At 43.2% G+C, this 19,983-nt stretch overlaps 1 protein-coding gene across 1 annotated transcript; it reads right to left on the reverse strand.

Annotated features, from left to right (window-relative positions):
• Positions 1-289: 289 nt before the first annotated feature.
• On the reverse strand, positions 290-18,908 carry abcb6a (ATP binding cassette subfamily B member 6 (LAN blood group) a). The gene is made up of 20 exons (XM_066661730.1): positions 18,753-18,908; positions 17,618-18,163; positions 14,200-14,340; positions 10,496-10,685; positions 9,577-9,669; positions 9,299-9,491; positions 8,435-8,556; positions 7,810-7,919; positions 6,785-6,850; positions 6,138-6,263; positions 5,113-5,189; positions 4,956-5,019; positions 4,296-4,381; positions 4,163-4,220; positions 3,817-3,921; positions 3,198-3,372; positions 2,929-3,041; positions 2,678-2,772; positions 2,456-2,524; positions 290-1,944 (listed from the first exon to the last, which is right to left on the reverse strand). The coding sequence occupies exons 2-20, from the start codon at positions 18,128-18,130 to the stop codon at positions 1,782-1,784; spliced, it is 2,559 nt and encodes an 852-aa protein (XP_066517827.1). The 5' UTR covers positions 18,131-18,163; positions 18,753-18,908; the 3' UTR covers positions 290-1,781.
• Between the last annotated feature and the right edge of the window lie 1,075 nt (positions 18,909-19,983).

Raw genomic sequence — 19,983 nt, forward strand, 5'->3', positions numbered from 1 at the left:
AGCTTGTGTTTCTTCCCTTTTTTGAATCTGTCTTGTCCTCCCCCAGCCTCCTATAAGACATCCACTCCCATGGTGACAGCTAGCAGGGTTTTCCTTTCATCGACACGAGGTCCTTTTCTCAAATGTCTCTACTTCTTACTCAAGATGATCAACTGGTGAAATGAGGTCACCATTTTCTATGCAATCCTCAGCTAATACAAGCTTCATAATTCAATTTTTGTACCATTAGCTTATTACACAGGGAATAATTATTCATTTTTAATTCATTTTTTATTTAATTTTATCCAATATCCATCTTAACATTAAAACAAATATCAGTTACTTTTACACAGACAAACCACCCCTGCCCACTCCCAAAACAGGAGAAACATATATGTATAAAAATAAATAATGTGATCATAGACAAGCCAATGATTTCACATATAATTATCATCTTAAAAAGTTTATCACAAGAATAATACACATGTTCCATCAAAACATTCAAGCTTCCCACTGTTTCTTTGGAGTCTCACTGTAAAAACCAAACCTCACATTTGACAGATATGAGTAGTCAGAAGAAATGAGTCATTAAAAAACATAATAATAATATACCTGCTGTCCGAGCAAAACCTCATATACAAATAATACACATTTAATGTAACATGATTTTACCACACAATCTGGGACCATTTCAATTGATCTGTTCACGATGAAATTAAAAAAAACAAACAAAGTGTAACTAGGGTCTTCAAGCAGCAAATATTCGCTGAGTAGATTTACGTCATTAAAAAAGTAAAAGAAAAGTTTTGAGACATAAACACATTTAAACTCGCTTAACCTTTTCACCAGCACAGATAATAAAGCCATAAACAGACTTAAAGTTAGGCACTTGGACTCATTCAGAAAAATCAGCGCAAACACAAACGGTCAGAATTTAAATCTGTATTAAAGTTTATCGGTCGAAATAATGACAGAAAAAAATTATACAGAACTCGATTAAATTTTCCTTAATAATAAAAATGTGTGGAAAAACATTCATATGATCAAACTATTTTATTTAATAACACTAATGTTCAAAAAAACGTCAGTATTAATGTCATAAGAAAATTAAGGAAAAGGGACAGATTAATTGTGCATTCAACGTATCAAAGTGTTCCTCTTATTGCAGTGAGTTGTAAGAAATTAAACGTTAATAAAACAAAACAAGAAACAAAAACATAAGCTAACATTACGCATAGCTGTCAGAACTAAACCTTGTATCTCCAAAACGACAGTTCTACAAGAGAATGAAAAACAGTAGATACAGCTATTTTCATATATTCCATGGGCCATTGGTCAGAGAATCTTAATGCAAATTTTGTTTTTTTAATGGTAATTTTTATGACATAAATTACATTAAAACATCTCTATCTCTCAGCATGATGGCAGCCCACACTGTTGTCTTTTAGCTGATGTGATATAATTAGCCGTTTAGTGTTCTCTTCCAAGCGTGTTGAGCTCCAATAATGCTGTTAGTAGAAATCTGAAGAAAGCATGCCATCATTCACTATCCCAGAGGACGACGGAAATGGAGATACAAGGTTTTTTCTCAGCAGTGATGTGATATGTAATTGAGAAATCTAAATAGAAATACACTGCTAGTTTTTCTAATAAAATTATAAGTTTTGAGAACTGGCCTCATACCCAAACCACAGACGGATAAAACTGGTCATTAAATCAGCATCATTTCCAAAAAGAAGACACCAGTGCAATCTGAAACCCTGTTCTTAGGCTTAACCCCACTCTTTAGAGTGTGTATGTGGTCAGTGACCGTGGTGGTGGTGACCAGAGGATGCTGTGGGCTGTAGTTTTTCAGGCTGCGAGTCTTTGGCTTCTGTGTCGGAGGACAACTCTGAGTCCTGAGCCTGCTGCTGTCTGAGCCACATGTCGGAGTAAAGACCTCCTTTAGCCAGCAGCTCCTCGTGCCTACAGCAGAGACAGAAGGTTAAAGCAGGGTAGAGACAGATCTAGAGGCCGGCTACCTGACCTCAGCCTAAATACTGGATGTGCTTGTTCATTATTTCTAGAGCAATAGACGATATACAGCACAAAGTAAACTTGGATTCTCCTCTGATTTATTTGAGTCTGCGCAGAGTGAACATGCACGCGCAGTGACTCCCCTATCAGCTGATTTAAACCAGACGAAAAGCAGATGATGCCCACCCTGGCAGATGGTTTCCCACCCTCTTCCAAGAATTACACAGTGCAGTTTCTGCAGTGCTGAGCCCAGAGTAGCAAAGACGGAGGCTCTATTCTCCCTATTACAGCTCAGGGGAGAAGTACAATGGTTTTGAGTCTGTAATTTTAAGGTGAATAAATTACGTACTGATACTTTAAACTCTTTCCTGTTGAATTGCTATGACATAACTGTGTAATAAAACCAAAAGAGGTCCAGCTATTAGAAGCTGTGTGGTCAGAAACTGATGTCTCTTCTCACCTTCCTCTCTCCGCAATCTGTCCTTCACGAATAACAAGGATCTGGTCCGCTCCGATGATGGTGGACAACCTGAGGCAGACATTAATGGAAAATATTTACATTAATCCGAAGCCAATAACAATCAAACATACTAAGATTAAAATTAAACTGACCTGAAGTCAGTGTAATTATATTGCACACACAAACTATCTTAATCAGGACATTCACGTGTGAAACTGTTACCTGTGGGCCACCACGATGGTGGTCCTGTTGGCACACACTTTGGCCAGCGAGGCCTGGATGTTACGTTCGGTCTGTGTGTCCAGGGCAGATGTGGCCTGTGGGAAAGTAACAACAACTGTCTGCTAACAATCTTCAAGCTCCTGTAGAAACTGAATTTCCACATTTCTCTGCAGTTATTCATAAACCAGGTTTGTGTGGTTTAATTTCCCTTCATGTAGCTTTGGGAGGTAACTACAGAAAGCTGGGCATACCTCATCGAGCAGGATTATCTGAGGCGCTTTGAGAATTGTCCGAGCGATAGCCACCCTCTGCTTCTCTCCTCCACTCAGCTTCAGACCCCTCTCCCCCACCTGGGTGTTGTAGCCTAGAGACAAACCACATCGCTCTCAAGCTCAACTGTCAGAGGTGCAGTGTTGTGGATAACAATGCTACACAGGAGACTAGGGTTCTATCCCCCACTCTGTGAACTCAGAGCGTCTGCCTGCGTCTGTGCTGTAAAACTCTCAGCTGAGCTACTGACCTTCAGAGAAAGACAGAATTTTCTCATGAATATCAGCTGCAATGGCCGCCTCCTCCACTTCCTCGTCCGTGGCTGAGACTCGGCCGTAGCGGATGTTCTCTTGGATGTTGTCATTGAAAAGTACGGTGTCCTGGGGGACCACGCCGATGTGCGCCCGCAAAGAGTCCTGCTTCACCTGAGAAACACATCACATCAGTGGCATAAAATGGTCTTAAAATTACAGTGATATTGTTTATCGCAATTATTTCTCGAACAATATATAGACAGAAAAAGGCTATCATATACAATACATTAACTTGCCCATCAAAAAGCAACTCTGATTTATTTGAGTCTGCACAGAGTGAACATGCACGCGCAGTGACTCCCCTATCAGTAGATTTAAGACAAGGCAAAAAGCAGATGATGCCAGTGTTTTGGCCAAAATATAAATTTAATTGACATTAATGATCAATTTTTTTGGTGTACATTTACATCTGGGTCAAATTAAAAAAAGTAAACAATAAACCAGTTTTAGTGAAATTATTCCAGTGTTTGAATATCCTTAACGTGATTTGCTAACAGTTCAATGCTCTTGGTATAGTTGCATTATTAGGTTAATATATTAAGTTAAATGTTCAACCTTGGAAATATCCTGCCCATCAATTCGGATACAGCCCCCTTGAACGTCATAGAAACGGAAGAGCAGTCGGATAATGGTGCTCTTCCCAGAGCCAGACTGTCCGACCTGTGGAGATACAGAAAGAGGAGAGACGCGAAGACGTCAAGGACAAAAGGATCATCTTTAATAGTGCTTTCATGTTAAAGCCAACAGAAATCGTACATGGTTTAATACACCCTCATGTATGTCATTACCTGTTGATGGTGGACAAGATAAAGATAACGAATCAAATCTATTGATCAGAAACTAATGATTATTAATTCATTGCTTAGGCGAATATAGCAGTTAAAGAGTGAGTGTTACTCACAAGAGCGACAGTCTGGCCTGGCAGGACGGTGAAAGAAATGTCCTTCAGAATCTCTTTCCTGCAAAGAAGCACATGTCCTTACTAAACACATAGTTACAATGAGGAGGTTTAACAAACAGACGTGAAGACCCACCCTTCCGTGTAGCTGAAGAAGACGTTCTCAAAATCAATCCTCCCGTGTTTGTAGAGAAGGTTCCCAGCATTCACCTCATCCTTCACCTGGTCGGAGACACAGGGCCAAACCATTAGCTCAGTAAACCGCTAAAAGTGAGTCTATTTACAATTTCTAATGTTTCCTCTGCTGTGGATCACTCCTGATATTAATGACCCTTATCCTTTAAGCCTGACGCTCCAGGATCTACAGAATTTACAGGGTGGGAGAACAGATAGTTCAAGGTGGTGTTCAAGGCATTTCCATCCAGACTGATTCAGGAATCATATTGATATGATTCAATATAGTACACTAGGTATGGACTGCAGGACTTTCGTCTGGACTAAAGGGCATAGCGGAATGATGCTTAAACACCATAGAAGTGATGAGTGATTTATAAGTGATCCCCAAAATGAACAGATGAAACTGAATCAGTTGAGTCAGAACTGAACCGTTCAAAGGAATCGGTTCTGAAAAAAGGAGTCAAACACTTCTGAAACGGCATCTTTTCACCATCCAATCAAAGCTTAATGGATATAGTCCTGTTTACCTTTGATATACCTCACATTAATTAAATAAAATGTGTTGAGATTTCCATTAAATGCAGAAGACCCCATCAATGAACTGCATAATTTCTTTTACCTCCTGTTCCTCTGTGAAGAGCTGGAACATGTTCTCCATGTCAATAAACGATCTCTGGATCACCCTGTGGAGAAAGAGAGACACTAATATTATTACTACTTTTTCTAACTGACCGTCAGTAAACAGTGGACACTGATGTGTCCGTGAGAAGTGTTACCTGTAGTACGTCCCAAACCAGTTGAGCGGGGTGTAAAGCTGAAGGATGTAGGTTCCAAACAGAACATAGTCTCCCACCTGAAGGAAGACCGCTCGGATTATTTATGATGGCATTAGTGCATGTTTTTCATGTAATATATTTTCACACTCTACCAAACCTGCGTCAGCAGATACTCAACCTCACAAGGTACACTTTAATACCACACGAGCTGGAGGAAGTGACCAGGAGTGGACTATATCCTTGCTGTCAGACCCTGACTCTCCAATAGCAAATATTTAGAGCAGAAGGGTTAACCTTCTTCATTTTAATGGAAGTTAAGGGTTTTTCCCAAGGGTTTTCAGGCCATTCTTATTGGTTTGTTCAACAGCAAAGATAAAGTTTTAACACAAAGCAAAATGGAGTTTGCAAAGTGTGTAAAGCTGTAAATAATGCTTCAAAACTCCATTTCTGTTAGTTTTATTTGTTTATTTACGGTGGAGCTATGAGTTGGAGATTTCTAATAAAGTGGCAGAGACAGTTAATCAGAACTAAAGGGAGCTATGAGGGTAATTTATCTCATTCTAGTATAATTAAAGCTAAAAATATACTCCATATCTCATCCTCTTACCTTCAGCTGCACAACAAATAAATAAAATGAAGCAGAACATTAAAACTAAGACAAAGCCATTAAAGGATAATAATAATAATAATAAAATTAACAGTAATAATGAAAATACCAAACTAAGCTACATTTTAAATGTGCGATAACTAATTTTCTCCAATTACTTTATCATGTTATAAAACCATTAAAAAGTCAGTATACTAAGAATTAGTGGCCTGGATGTATTCGGGATGAAATCTATTTTAAACATGGCAACCCACATATGGGGGGCCCACTCTGGTTCAGCCAATGACGACAAAACAAAAATCCTTTCATGCGGTACATTCAGCACAAATATTGTGTTCTACTTATAGGTGGTAATAAACGAATGACAGAACATTTAAACAGAAGATTGTTGTTGTTACAGCATTTGGTTGATGCGTACATGGAACTTGCCCTCCGTCACAAAGTAAGCGCAGAGCAGGGAGCCGGCCAGCAGCCCCGAGCCGATGATCAGGTTCTGAGTCTGGTTTAACAGAGCCAGTGAGGCATTTGTCTTCCACTCTAGCAACTGAGAACGGGCGGGGAAATGTGAGTTAGCATCATATACACACGCGGCAAACTCTGTGCACACACAGTGAAGCAGAACAGGTGTCAACTAGACATAATTATCACTATTTAAAATACACAAAAACAGAATCAACAACAAATATGATCAATGATTACAAATATATATATATATATATATATATATATATATATATATATATATATATATATATATATATATATATATATATATATATATTATTTATGATAGGGTGGACTGAAACTAAATTTCCATGGCTGATATTAATATTGAAACCACAGCAACTCGGGATCTAAAATAACATAAGCATCATCACACTGAGGTATGAGATACTCAAATGCTGTTATTATTAGTTTAGAGTGGTGTTCCTGACCCGAGCTGGGAACTGAAACCCAGTTTGCCACATATAGAGCTGCACTGTTACCTAAAGTAATTTCTAACGTTATTTCATTTTTGAAATACCAAGAAAAATGGTTGAAAAACGCTGAACAAAAGCATGTTACCTGGTATTTGAGAATTGCCTCCTCGTAGCGGCTCACTTCATAACCCTCTGCGTTGTAGTATTTCACCTAAGAATAACAGCAAAGTGATGCAAATCAAATAAATACACCATTTATAAACTATCTGAAGGATATGATTGATGGTTTGGTGGCTATGGGTGGATAAATATGCAGATGTGTAACCCGTGGATACAGTGGGACGACTGAACAATATAAAAATACCAGAAAAATATTAACTAGAAAATACTAGAATAAAAGCCAAAGGTATTCCAAATCAAAACCTTTACAGGAGCTGGATATAAACATATATGAATCTGAATGGAAGTTACTGAAATAAGAGCTTGTTCAAATTTAAAATATATTTAATCATTTCCTTAGGTGCTTTATCACAAAACTTCAACATGAATTATAAAGAAGCTGGTGTCCTATTGTAATCATGCAAAAAGTGTTCCGATGAACAGAATTTGAGGTGTAATGTTCAGTTCAGTTGGTGAAGAGTGTTTTTTAAGTACAAAGCAGGTCGTACAATACTCTACTGTGGAGAAACAGAGGGCCTGGCTCTTTCACAACATCTGGCACGTCACCTGCTTTAATCGGTGCCAAAGACGATGATCATTAACTGCAGCCTTGCAGACATGAATCTACTTGTGCTCATAAATTAAGACTCGGGGAGAGTCCTGCTGCTGTGTTGAGTAATTTACTCACTGGGAAAGTGAAGGTGATGTACCACTACCACTGTGTTCAATGGGTGTCATTATGGACAAGGAATAACTACAGAAACCAAACTTGTATGTGGTAATTTGCCCTTTAAAAACCACTTTACAAATAATGTCTAGTTTATTCTCTAGGTGGGTTTGTTAGCTAAATCATTGTGAACTTTAATGTCTTGTCCAATGACTTTAACTGGTTCAAACTGGGGTTTCTTCCTGAGCTGGGAACTGAAGCCAGGAACTTGCACAAAGAGTGTTGCACTCGTACCCAACCTCATTAAGTTCTAGCTGTAGATTAGAAAGCACTTTCCACTCTACCGTCTCAAAGTTGAGCAGCGAGTCCACGGCTTTGGCCTTGGCGTTGTTGTCATGAGTGTTCATGTCCCGCCTGTACTTCGTCCTCCACTCGGTGATTATGATGGTGAGAGCTTAGGGATTAAAAACAAACCAACAACAACAATGAAGCTAACGGTTCTCAAGCACCTGTGGTCTGTACCCTGTCCCTCTGAAGGATATCGGTATGTCATCCAGCGTCATAAACCCACAATAGTAATCAGATATCATATTATCACAAAACCTCCAACAGCAATTCTCTTTGAGCTTACTTTACTACTCCAAACAGTTTGTGTGATGGTTTTAGTATTAAAACTGTGCTAATTTGTGAGGTGTATGTTTCTTCACTCAACTGCTCACTCAACAAGGGTCTGCTATTCAGTGCTTCACATCAGAAAAATACACTGTGTCCTTTTCCATCATCTTCATAAACAAATTGACTAAGCTACAACACCTCACGTTCTCACACTGTTCAATTAAAGCCAGAGTAAAGATATAACAAAGAGAGAATTCTTGGGAGGTGGATGTTTTCTAAACTTTGATGTCTGCTGAGTTGTGTTAAATAATAAAGGTGAGAAATCGGGAGAAGGAGCTCAGGGCTGACACTCACTGAGGTAAAGGGCCATGCAGATGAAGACAATGAGGCCGAACCAGGCGTTGAAGTAGGAGATGAAGTAGACGATGGCGATAATGATGTCGGCGATGGTGGGGAAGATGCTGAACACGATGTAGCTGTGGAGCAAAATAATAAACAAATAAGTAAAGAGGAGAAGCGTTACTGACTACTATTTCAATAAGGTAAAATCAATCCTCAATTTACATTTAAAATACAGTGAGTTTTAGTGCTGTTACATCATTTAGAAACTAGAGTGCGCTGTTCCTGCAGATATTGCGAGTGTGATTGTAGCTGAAGTGTTGCTAGCTGTTGGTAGCTAACGAGTTGTTATAATGTTTTGTTCCTAAGTTGCTGCTAGGTTGTTGTGAAGGCTTGCTAGGTGGTTGCTAAAGTGTTGCTAGGTGCTTGTTAAGGTGTTTCTAGGTGCTAGATATGGTGTTGCTAGGTGCTTATTATGGTATTGCTAGTTGCTTGTTAAGGTGTTGCACAGTGGTTGCTAAGGAGTTCCAAGTGCTTGTAAAAGTATTGCAAGGTGTTTATTAAGGTGTTGCTAAGTGCTTGCTAAGGTGTTTCTAGGTGCTTGCTAAAGTGTTGCTAGGTGCTTGCTAAAGTGTTGCTAGGTGCTTATTAAGGTGTTGCTAGGTGATTGCTAAGTCATTGCAATGGGTTAGGTTTGGCTGCTAAGGAGTTGCTTGCTTAGGTGTTGCAATGGTACAGCTGTTGGTTGCTACAATGTGCCGTAGTCATTGCTACAGGGGACCCACTGGCCTGCTCTTGCTACAAGGGGGCCAGCTCTGCTGTAGCACAGCGGATGCCCTTTAGTGTGAGAGAGCTGTGTTTGTAGTGACCCTGAAGGACCTGAGCAGGCTGTCAATGGAGGACGTCCCCCGGTCGATGCTGCGGATCACCTCTCCGGTGCGGCGCCCCAGGTGCCAGCGCAGAGAGAGGGCGTGAAGATGAGCGAACAGCTGCACCTGCACCACACGACTGGTGTACTGCTGCACACGGATCCACAGGAAGGAGCGAATGTTACTGATGAAACCTGACGAACCTGAGACAACGGGGAGAGAAGATTCAGACTCCTAACATTGTCTTAACAACTGTACAGTTCCCAGAAAACCCTCACAGACACCTACCAGCACCCCCACCCTGCAGGAACTTCAGCAACACGTACACACACACTGTAGTGGCCACGGTTTTCCAGGCGGTCCCGTCTGTGAGCTCGTTCACTGCACACAGTAACAAGAGCATGAGGGTGGTTTTTCAGCCTTCAGTAACATGGTGTATACATAATATACACCTTTTCCACAAGGGGAACACAGTTCTGGGTCTTAATGAAACATCTGTGACCTGCTTTTGTCAAAAATCAAACCCCACAGCTGTGGTCTGCCTTGTTCAGAATGGCTGGTGTTTGCGGCTGTTTCTTTAAATGAGAAAGAGCCACACCAAGACAACTCACCCCTGAGTGAGCAGCAGCATCAAGCAAGGTACAGAGAAGCTTTTGTCTTAGCTGGGGGTGGTGGGTCTTGTTTCACAGTGTGTGGGTTGGTGGGCTCTAGATACTCCAATTAAAGGAGCACAAGCATTGAAAAAGTGATTTTTGTTTTCCTTTTCATTTGTGCCATTTAACATTACACTAAAAAGACCATACACAAGCACAGAGGAAGAACTAGTCTCTGTAAAGAGGCAGAAAAGGAGCTCTATTCTGCGGATAGTGTTCCACCACAGCATTCAATAATTAAAGAGTGTGAAGGGCAGGTGTGCGGCGATGACTAAAGGACGTGTGATCAGTGTGTAGTGAGGGTTTTGTTTCTGTAGCATGATAGCTGTCTTCCTAGCTTCTGTTTACATTCGCAGGCCTGTCGTCTGCGTGCTACCGTCTGGTCCAAAGAACTGCCAGAGTGGCAGAGTTAAATACAAATTTGCCATTTTGTTACTGCTTGTTTAATTGTGTATATATTTTATACACTATTTAACTGTTTAAAAATCTGAATGGTGAAAGAATAAACTCATTAAAAATACTCATTAAAAAATAAATCTGAAAGAGCATCTCACCTATGTTTTTGTAGTAGATGGGCACGAAGACGTTGATGGCACGCTCCACTCCCAGAAGGCTGAGGCAGAGCAGAACCAGCAGCTGGAGAACCTTGCTGCCGCTGGGCCACATGTACGGCAACAAGAGACGCACCTTCTTCCCAAAGTCCCTCCAGGCCGACTGATTCTCTGCTGGACCTCCCAGTAAAGGCTGGACACACAGCACAAGTTACAAAGTGTCCCCAAAGTGTCAGGTGTTTCTGATAAAGTGGGTCAGTGAGCGTCAGTAGATGGGGGGTGTTTCTGATAAAGTGGCCAGTGAGTGTCAGTAGAAGGGGGGTGTTTCTGATAAAGTGGCCAGTGAGTGTCAGTGGAAGGGGGGTGTTTCTGATAAAGTGGCCAGTGAGTGTCAGTAGAGGGGGGTGTTTCTGATAAAGTGGCCAGTGAGTGACAGTAGAAGGGGGGTGTTTCTGATAAAGTGGCCAGTGAGTGTCAGTAGACACAGGGTGTTTCTGATAAAGTGGCCAGTCAGTGTCAGTAGAAGGAGGGTGTTTCTGATAAAGTGTCCAGTGAGTGTCAGTAGAAGGGGGGTGTTTCTGATAAAGTGGCCAGTGAGTGTCAGTAGAGGGGGGTGTTTCTGATAAAGTGGCCAGTGAGTGTCAGTAGACACGGGTGTTTCTGATAAAGTGGCCAGTGAGTGTCAGTAGAAGGGGGGTGTTTCTGATAAAGTGGCCAGTGAGTGTCAGTAGAAGGGGGGTGTTTCTGATAAAGTGGCCAGTGAGTGTCAGTAAAAGGGGGGTGTTTCTGATAAAGTGGCCAGTGAGTGTCAGTAGAAGGGGGGTGTTTCTGATAAAGTGGCCAGTGAGTGTCACTAGAGGGGGTGTTTCTGATAAAGTGGCCAGTGAGTGTCAGTAGAAGGGGGGTGTTTCTGATAAAGTGGCCAGTGAGTGTCAGTAGAAGGGGGGTGTTTCTGATAAAGTGGCCAGTGAGTGTCAGTAAAAGGGGGGTGTTTCTGATAAAGTGGCCAGTGAGTGTCACTAGAGGGGGTGTTTCTGATAAAGTGGCCAGTGAGTGTCAGTAGAAGGGGGGTGTTTCTGATAAAGTGGCCAGTGAGTGTCAGTAGAGTGGGGTGTTTCTGATAAAGTGGCCAGTGAGTGTCAGTAGAAGGGGGGTGTTTCTGATAAAGTGGCCAGTGAGTGTCAGTAGAGGGGGGTGTTTCTGATAAAGTGGCCAGTGAGTGACAGCAGAAGGGGGGTGTTTCTGATAAAGTGGCCAGTGAGTGTCAGTAGAAGGGGGGTGTTTCTGATAAAGTGGCCAGTGAGTGTCAGTAGAGGGGGGTGTTTCTGATAAAGTGGCCAGTGAGTGTCAGTAGAGGGGGGTGTTTCTGATAAAGTGGCCAGTGAGTGTCAGTAGAAGGGGGGTGTTTCTGATAAAGTGGCCAATGAGTGTCAGTAGAGGGGGGGTGTTTCTGATAAAGTGGCCAGTGAGTGTCAGTAGAAGGGGGGTGTTTCTGATAAAGTGGCCAGTGAGTGTCAGTAGAAGGGGGGTGTTTCTGATAAAGTGGCCAGTGAGTGTCAGTAGGGGGGGTGTTTCTGATAAAGTGGCCACTGAGTGTCAGTAGAGGGGGGTGTTTCTGATAAAGTGGCCAGTGAGTGTCAGTAGAAGGGGGGTGTTTCTGATAAAGTGGCCACTGAGTGTCAGTAGAGTGGGGTGTTTCTGATAAAGTGGCCAGTGAGTGTCAGTAGAAGGGGGGTGTTTCTGATAAAGTGGCCAGTGAGTGTCAGTAGAGGGGGGGTGTTTCTGATAAAGTGGCCAGTGAGTGTCAGTAGAGGGGGGGGTGTTTCTGATAAAGCGGCCAGTGAGTGTCAGTAGAAGGGGGGTGTTTCTGATAAAGTGGCCAGTGAGTGTCAGTAGAGGGGGGTGTTTCTGATAAAGTGGCCAGTGAGTGTCAGTAGAAGGGGGGTGTTTCTGATAAAGTGGCCAGTGAGTGTCAGTAGAGGGGGGGTGTTTCTGATAAAGTGGCCAGTGAGTGTCAGTAGAAAGGGGGTGTTTCTGATAAAGTGGCCAGTGAGTGTCAGTAGAGGGGGGGTGTTTCTGATAAAGTGGCCAGTGAGTGTCAGTAGAAGGGGGGTGTTTCTGATAAAGTGGCCAGTGAGTGTCAGTAGAGTGGGGTGTTTCTGATAAAGTGTCCAGTGAGTGTCAGTAGAAGGGGGGTGTTTCTGATAAAGTGGCCAGTGAGTGTCAGTAGAAGGGGGGTGTTTCTGATAAAGTGGCCAGTGAGTGTCAGTAGAAGGGGGGTGTTTCTGATAAAGTGGCCAGTGAGTGTCAGTAGGGGGGGTGTTTCTGATAAAGTGGCCACTGAGTGTCAGTAGAGTGGGGTGTTTCTGATAAAGTGGCCACTGAGTGTCAGTAGAAGGGGGGTGTTTCTGATAAAGTGGCCAGTGAGTGTCAGTAGAAGGGGGGTGTTTCTGATAAAGTGGCCAGTGAGTGTCAGTAGAGTGGGGTGTTTCTGATAAAGTGGCCAGTGAGTGTCAGTAGAAGGGGGGTGTTTCTGATAAAGTGGCCAGTGAGTGTCAGTAGAAGGGGGGTGTTTCTGATAAAGTGGCCAGTGAGTGTCAGTAGGGGGGGTGTTTCTGATAAAGTGGCCACTGAGTGTCAGTAGAGTGGGGTGTTTCTGATAAAGTGGCCAGTGAGTGTCAGTAGAAGGGGGGTGTTTCTGATAAAGTGGCCAGTGAGTGTCAGTAGAAGGGGGGTGTTTCTGATAAAGTGGCCAGTGAGTGTCAGTAGAAGGGGGGTGTTTCTGATAAAGTGGCCAGTGAGTGTCAGTAGGGGGGGTGTTTCTGATAAAGTGGCCACTGAGTGTCAGTAGAGGGGGGTGTTTCTGATAAAGTGGCCAGTGAGTGTCAGTAGAAGGGGGGTGTTTCTGATAAAGTGGCCACTGAGTGTCAGTAGAGTGGGGTGTTTCTGATAAAGTGGCCAGTGAGTGTCAGTAGAAGGGGGGTGTTTCTGATAAAGTGGCCAGTGAGTGTCAGTAGAAGGGGGGTGTTTCTGATAAAGTGGCCAGTGAGTGTCAGTAGAGGGGGGGTGTTTCTGATAAAGTGGCCAGTGAGTGTCAGTAGAAGGGGGGTGTTTCTGATAAAGTGGCCAGTGAGTGTCAGTAGAAGGGGGGTGTTTCTGATAAAGTGGCCAGTGAGTGTCAGTAGAAGGGGGGTGTTTCTGATAAAGTGGCCAGTGAGTGTCAGTAGAAGGGGGGTGTTTCTGATAAAGTGGCCAGTGAGTGTCAGTAGAAGGGGGGTGTTTCTGATAAAGTGGCCAGTGAGTGTCAGTAGAAGGGGGGTGTTTCTGATAAAGTGGCCAGTGAGTGTCAGTAGAAGGGGGGTGTTTCTGATAAAGTGGCCAGTGAGTGTCAGTAGAAGGGGGGTGTTTCTGATAAAGTGGCCAGTGAGTGTCAGTAGAAGGGGGGTGTTTCTGATAAAGTGGCCAGTGAGTGTCAGTAGAAGGGGGGTGTTTCTGATAAAGTGGCCAGTGAGTGTCAGTAGAAGGGGGGTGTTTCTGATAAAGTGGCCAGTGAGTGTCAGTAGAAGGGGGGTGTTTCTGATAAAGTGGCCAGTGAGTGTCAGTAGAAGGGGGGTGTTTCTGATAAAGTGGCCAGTCGGTGAAGTTGACTGATGCAGAAGTTCTGTTCACTACTGTTCTCCCAACATATAAAACACACACACACAAACCTGTCTGCCGTTTTCCACATCTCGCTCGTCCTCGTTGATAAGGAGCATGTATGGTCGCCGTGGTAACCCAGGAGCCTTCAGGCCAAGGAAGAACAGCGTTCCTGTGCTGAGGTAACGGAAGAACCACAGCACAAACTCTCCCTAAACACACACACACACACACACACAGTTCACACAGGTGACCACTTACACTCATCCCACATGTAGCTAATGAACCTCTTTTCTCTGGTGCCTTATGTTTACATCTTTAGATTAGCACCGCAGCTAATAAGCTAATGTAAACAAGGCTTAAATCTCACCAGTTAGCCCTGTGCTAAGTGCCTTAATGCTCTCAGACTCACAAAAGACATGTCCAAGCTTGTGTGTTGGTGTGTTAACAAAATACTTCTGTCCAGAGCCCTTCCCAGGGTGAACGGAGGAGACTTGCTATAGCTGTGCCACTCCTCCCTGGTGAAGAAACAAGCTGAGCCTAGAGCTAGGTAAGGCCTCTCACTCACAGGGGCTCATTACCTTTCACAGATATAAGACGAGAGCCTGATATGAGCGGTGTCCGAAAGGTTCTCAGTACTGTCTCCTGTGGCTGTAGCTTGAGGGAGGAAGGAACTGAGATGTCTCTGATAGGAGTGTTTATATAAACTCTGCCAACTGATTCTCCATTGTTTAGCTGCTTTTTAAAGGCAGCGTAGCTGTTTCCTTGGCTACTGCACATTTCCACTAATCCTGTGTGACCGCAGCACTCATCGGTGGAATATAGCAGAACCTTTGAGGAGAGTGACTGAAAATAATTAAATAATTGCATCAGTGTATTCTCTGAACACATTAACTTTTCACTCAACAAACCCACAGTTTATGCCATTGTTTTAGAAATACATTTATTTATTTTTTTGCTCATAACTTGTGTTTATTGAGAGTCAGAAAACATGTTATTTCTTACTAATTGAAGGAATAAGGTTTAAAAGACCGTTGGTCCCCCCCCCCAACGGTGTTGGGAAACTCTAATAAGCGTCTTGCCTGTGACGTAGATGGTGGACAACACTCTAGAAGCTGCACTTAATTTAATGTAAAATGAAGAAAAGGTGTGTTGTTTTTGGCTGCAATCATTCAATGTACAGTGGGACATCTGTGAACAAATGACCCAAAGATCCCAAAATATCCAGAAAATGGACTAAATTTGTCCACTTTAAACGGGCACTTTGGAAAGGACCCTCCGCTCACTCCGTTATCTGTAGCTCATTTCACTGGCGCTTTTCCAACAATATGGGCATGTAAGGACACCAACGAAAGGTGTTCAAGAGCCTCTGTAACATGGAGGTAAACAGGGTGAGGACACTCACTTCGCCTGTTTTAGTTGGTGTTAGTTAACGTTAGCTTGACTCGCTAAACTCGGTGCTCAGATTATACTCGGCTACGTAGCTGCATTACGGAGGTTTATAGTGTCGGATGAATTCGAGTTCGACTTCGATCACATTTACAAGAATAACGGTGCCTCTACATTTGAGTTTAGCTTATTGCTAGGCTATTGTCATGAATAATGTTGGTTATTTAGCTAGATACTGTCATAACAGTCGGTCATAACGGTGTTTTACCGCGGCGTTGTTCAGCTGTTGTCCACCAGTGACGTCACGGTCGCGTTCGAGAATTTCCGTAGAGAGCTCGGGTTTTTCCGTCAATTTAATAAAATTGTCAGTTTTAAAGCAAATTAAGCTGCTATTTTCATTTTAATTCATACTTATATCTGTCAGTAACTACAATAATGTGAAATATTCATGGAGGTCCATTAAGTGGTGCTTAGCCTTTAAGGAAAAATAAGTTAAATTGCCCCAGATAAAGAAACCCTTCAGGTACGTCTGGGGTAGAGTGAAACATATACGTAAAACTATGTATTTCTGTATGAATTTGGCTAAAACAAACCTTAAACAGCAAATATAGTCAAATTTACAGCAACTTTGGCTCATAGAGAGTAATGTCAATGTTGGTGTTATTTAAAAAACAACACAAAAAAAGCCCAAAAGGTAAGGTCAAAATGACCAAGGCAGCATTTACATGTTGTTATTATAACTTTAAAAGTTAAGTGAAAACTTCTTCCCAGTTTTTTCATGAATCTGTTTGACCATGACAGCCCAGAGACCCCTGTGAAAGCTGCCTGTGCTGGGGTGAGATTGCTGACTCATGCTCAAACCTGGCTGTTCCTAATCTAGCTTTGGCCACACCCACATTCTTTCAGCTGCGACCAATCAGACCTCACATCTCTCAGACTCCTCCCAGTGACACAGCACTTTTACAACTGGCGCTAGTTACACAATCTCACCCCAGAGCGAGACTGAATCTGCTTCCAAAACATGTCTGTGGCAAACAACTGCACTGACCTCCACGTGTTCAGTGACTAACAAAGACTGAAATATTCAAATTAAAATCAATATACTGCATCCTACATAGAGTTAGGAACTCAAATTCCACTGTATTTATTTGTTTGACGCTCTCATAGAGCTGGTGCTTAGCCTTTAAAATGTAAATCAGTTACCTATTAAATAACGTGTTAAACTGAAAATAAGAGGCGATTAGCACAAGAAACCTAGCTTAATTATGCTCTGTTCTACATTTTGTTTGCACTTCACAATATTTACATCAGAAAGGTTAAGTATTCGGGCCAATTAAATTGTCAATCTCAAACTTCTCGTAATGTTAACTGAGTAGAGCACGCTGAAACAGTAGCTTCAATCTTGTGTTTAAAAGCAGTACTGTTTACGCCATGAGCGCCAAGTCTGCTCACCAAGTCTGACCAATCAGAGAACAGCATGAGACTTCACCTAAAATGGAGGGGTATCCTATAGGAATGTGACATCAGTGTGACACAGGCGATAGAAAACCGGCCTGAGTAGCTCTCACTACGCTCTTTTGTTTACTATGCGCTATTATTATCCGGGCTGAAATGTGCCGAGTCACCTGTGCATGACTGAAACTGCTGCCACTTCTGCAATGTTACAGTTAGGTCTAAAACGCTGTGTCATGGTGCCTCTGCGTTTGTCCTGGGAACACTGCTCCTGGAACAGTGCTGAAAGAAAGCCCTGTGTTTAACCTGACCCACATGACTGAGCAGACTGCCTCGTTCCCTAAGGACAAATATAGCAGCTTTTTTATAGCACTGTATTTAGGCCAGTTTTACTGATGGGGACATGAGGAGGTGATAATAAGGCAACACATGGCAGCACAAAGGGTATACAGCACTTAGGGCTGGACGATACGGGCAAACTAAGTCCCATTGTGGTCCATAAGACCATTCCGATATTGACACGAACCATATACAAGCCACTGAAAAAAATCATATAATTTTAATCAAAACATTTTATATTGTGATATATATCGATACTGAATTATCGCCCGGCCCTAACAGCACTCTATCGCTCCTCGAGACACCCACCTGCTGCTCGGCGTTCTCCAGACCCCACCACCACTGGGGGCTCGTCCAGGACACGAAGGCCAGGTTCTCTGCTACAAAAGCGAGCGTCCAGAAGAGCAGCAGCACAGCACTGTGTCCTCGAGTCCGCTCCCTCACCAGAACCCTGCGCCGCTCCATCCGGAGACAGACACAGGCCCAAATCCAGCCCAGCGCCGTCAGGCAGCCGTACAGCAGCACGTATCCGTAAAGGCCGACTAGAGTGGCCCGGACCGCCGTCCAGATCACGGCCTGGAGGACCAGCAGCGCAGAGAGGAGCATCTGCAGGCCGTAGAGACGGGAACGGGGCACGTACTTGGGCTCCATCTCGGTGCCGTAGCGGCCGTAACACACGCCGTGGATGGTGCCCAGGACGAGGGCGAAGCTGAGGAGGACGGAGGGGACGAGGGTGAAGAAGAAGCAGGGGGTCAGTCCGCCCTCCACCCACACTTGCTGCATGGAGACCCCTGTCTCGCAGTAGCTGGGCAGCGTCACCATGGCGACGAGGTGATGCTCACTGATCTCTAGAGCCTGGGGAGAATGAAACAGAGCCTGAGGATATGACTTAAATAACATATTACTTGTAATTGTGATAAACCAAAGAGTTTAAGGGTTTAGTTAAACGTTTGAAGGTCAAAAAAAACTCAGCTTAAACCAATATGATTAATATTTACCTTAAAATAATATGTTTATTAGAGAGAGTTCAGAGGCAGACGTCTGGTTCCATTCACAACCACTGTGTACAACATTGACTCAGCACATTTCTCCAGAACAGAGCATTTTACACCAAACTCATCCCAGTGACACTATTTACCTCTGAACCCTCTACTTATTTCAGACAATGTGTAACTTACCTGTAATTTCCCTTTAAACTGTAATAGATTCTAATCATACACTGAAAGGTACTGGGGTCAGGTTTCCACATTAACACAGAGGTCTAACGCTAAATAAAAGCCGTTTATTAGTGACACCGCTCGTAATTGTATTTTATAAACGCTGGAAATGTATAAACGCTGTCTTAAAGAGGCCGTTGTGTTGAATCGGTTTTCACCGGCGCCGTGACATTCACAGAACTGTTACCAAACAACGCAGAGCAGTTATAAAACCATTCAACACTGACCTAGAAACACCCAAGCGCTCCAGAGACGCGCAGAGTCCTTTAAAACCTCCTGAGGGTTTCGCCAACAGCGGAACATTAAATATTAAAACCACGGTTTACGTTCAGGAGACACTCCGGCTCCGTCCCTCCGTCCTTCTCTCACTGCAGAGCGGCTCCCTCCATTACTCTGTGCTCGACACTCAGGCCTGCGCAGGCGGGATTGTTTACCACACCCGTTCTCCGGAGAATCCCGCCCTTTTTTCAACAAGACCAAGCCGTGTTTCTAAAACCCACCCGTATTCAGAAACAAGTATTACCCGTATTCAGATCAAACCAGCCGTTTCCCGCAAAGTCCAGAAGTAATCACAAACCATACCTTTTTCAGATAAAACACACGTTTTCCGGTATTCATAAAAAACACATATTTTCAGCAAACCCCCCCTGTTTTTAGTCAATCCACCCATTTTAGATAAACCCACCGGTTTTCAGACACACCACCTGATAGCCCGGAGGCAGGGCAAAGATGGCGGTCCACTGACGTTTTGCACAACATTTTTTGGCCAGAACACCGGTGGTTAAACATTCATTCATAGTTCAAGGTACTAATTTTCCATTAGTAAATTAGTAAATCGTCCAGTTCAGGGTCGCGGTGGGTCCAGAGCCTACCCGGAATCACTGGAACACACCCTGGAGGGGGCGCCAGTCCATAGCATGGTGACACACACTCACACATTCACTCACACCTATGGATACTTTTAAGTCGCCAATCCACCTACCAACGTGTGTTTCTGGACTGTGGGAGAACACCAGGAGGAAACCCACATGTTAATAATTTCAGCATAATTTTATATCAGGCCGACTCATTATTGTATCTCCACAGCTGTTGGAAATATCTGTATTAGTTTATTCATTCACCCATTCACTGTCTGTAAGCGCTTACCCAGTAAATATTTAGCCGCTGAACAGACGTCCAAACACAGACGTTGATATAACGACTATCAGACGTATTTTGGACGTCCACTGACGTTATGAATTCGTCCTGAAATAACTGACTTGTTTATAGCGCATTTTGGACGCCCATTGACTTTAATAATTTGTCACCACTTAACAGACTTATTAAGATGGATTTCGGACGTCCGTTAACGTTTTAAATATGTCATTGACTGACTATTTTTAGAGCTATTTTGAACGTCCAGGAATGTTCCTTGTTTACTGGGTATCCAGTTCACGGTCACGGTGGGTCCGGAGCCTA

The sequence above is a fragment of the Hoplias malabaricus genome, chromosome 2, assembly GCF_029633855.1.
Source record: "Hoplias malabaricus isolate fHopMal1 chromosome 2, fHopMal1.hap1, whole genome shotgun sequence".
Taxonomy (NCBI): Eukaryota; Metazoa; Chordata; class Actinopteri; order Characiformes; family Erythrinidae; genus Hoplias; species Hoplias malabaricus.

Coding starts and splice junctions, on each gene's coding strand:
- abcb6a (XM_066661730.1), bottom strand. CDS start 18,130: ATGGTGACGCTGCCCAGCTACTGCGAGACAGGGGTCTCCATGCAGCAA. Junction 5,190..6,137: donor TGACGGAGGGCAAGTTCCAT/GTACGCATCAAC, acceptor GTCTTCCTTCAG/GTGGGAGACTATGTTCTGTT. Junction 3,922..4,162: donor CAGGCCAGACTGTCGCTCTT/GTGAGTAACACT, acceptor GTATCTCCACAG/GTCGGACAGTCTGGCTCTGG.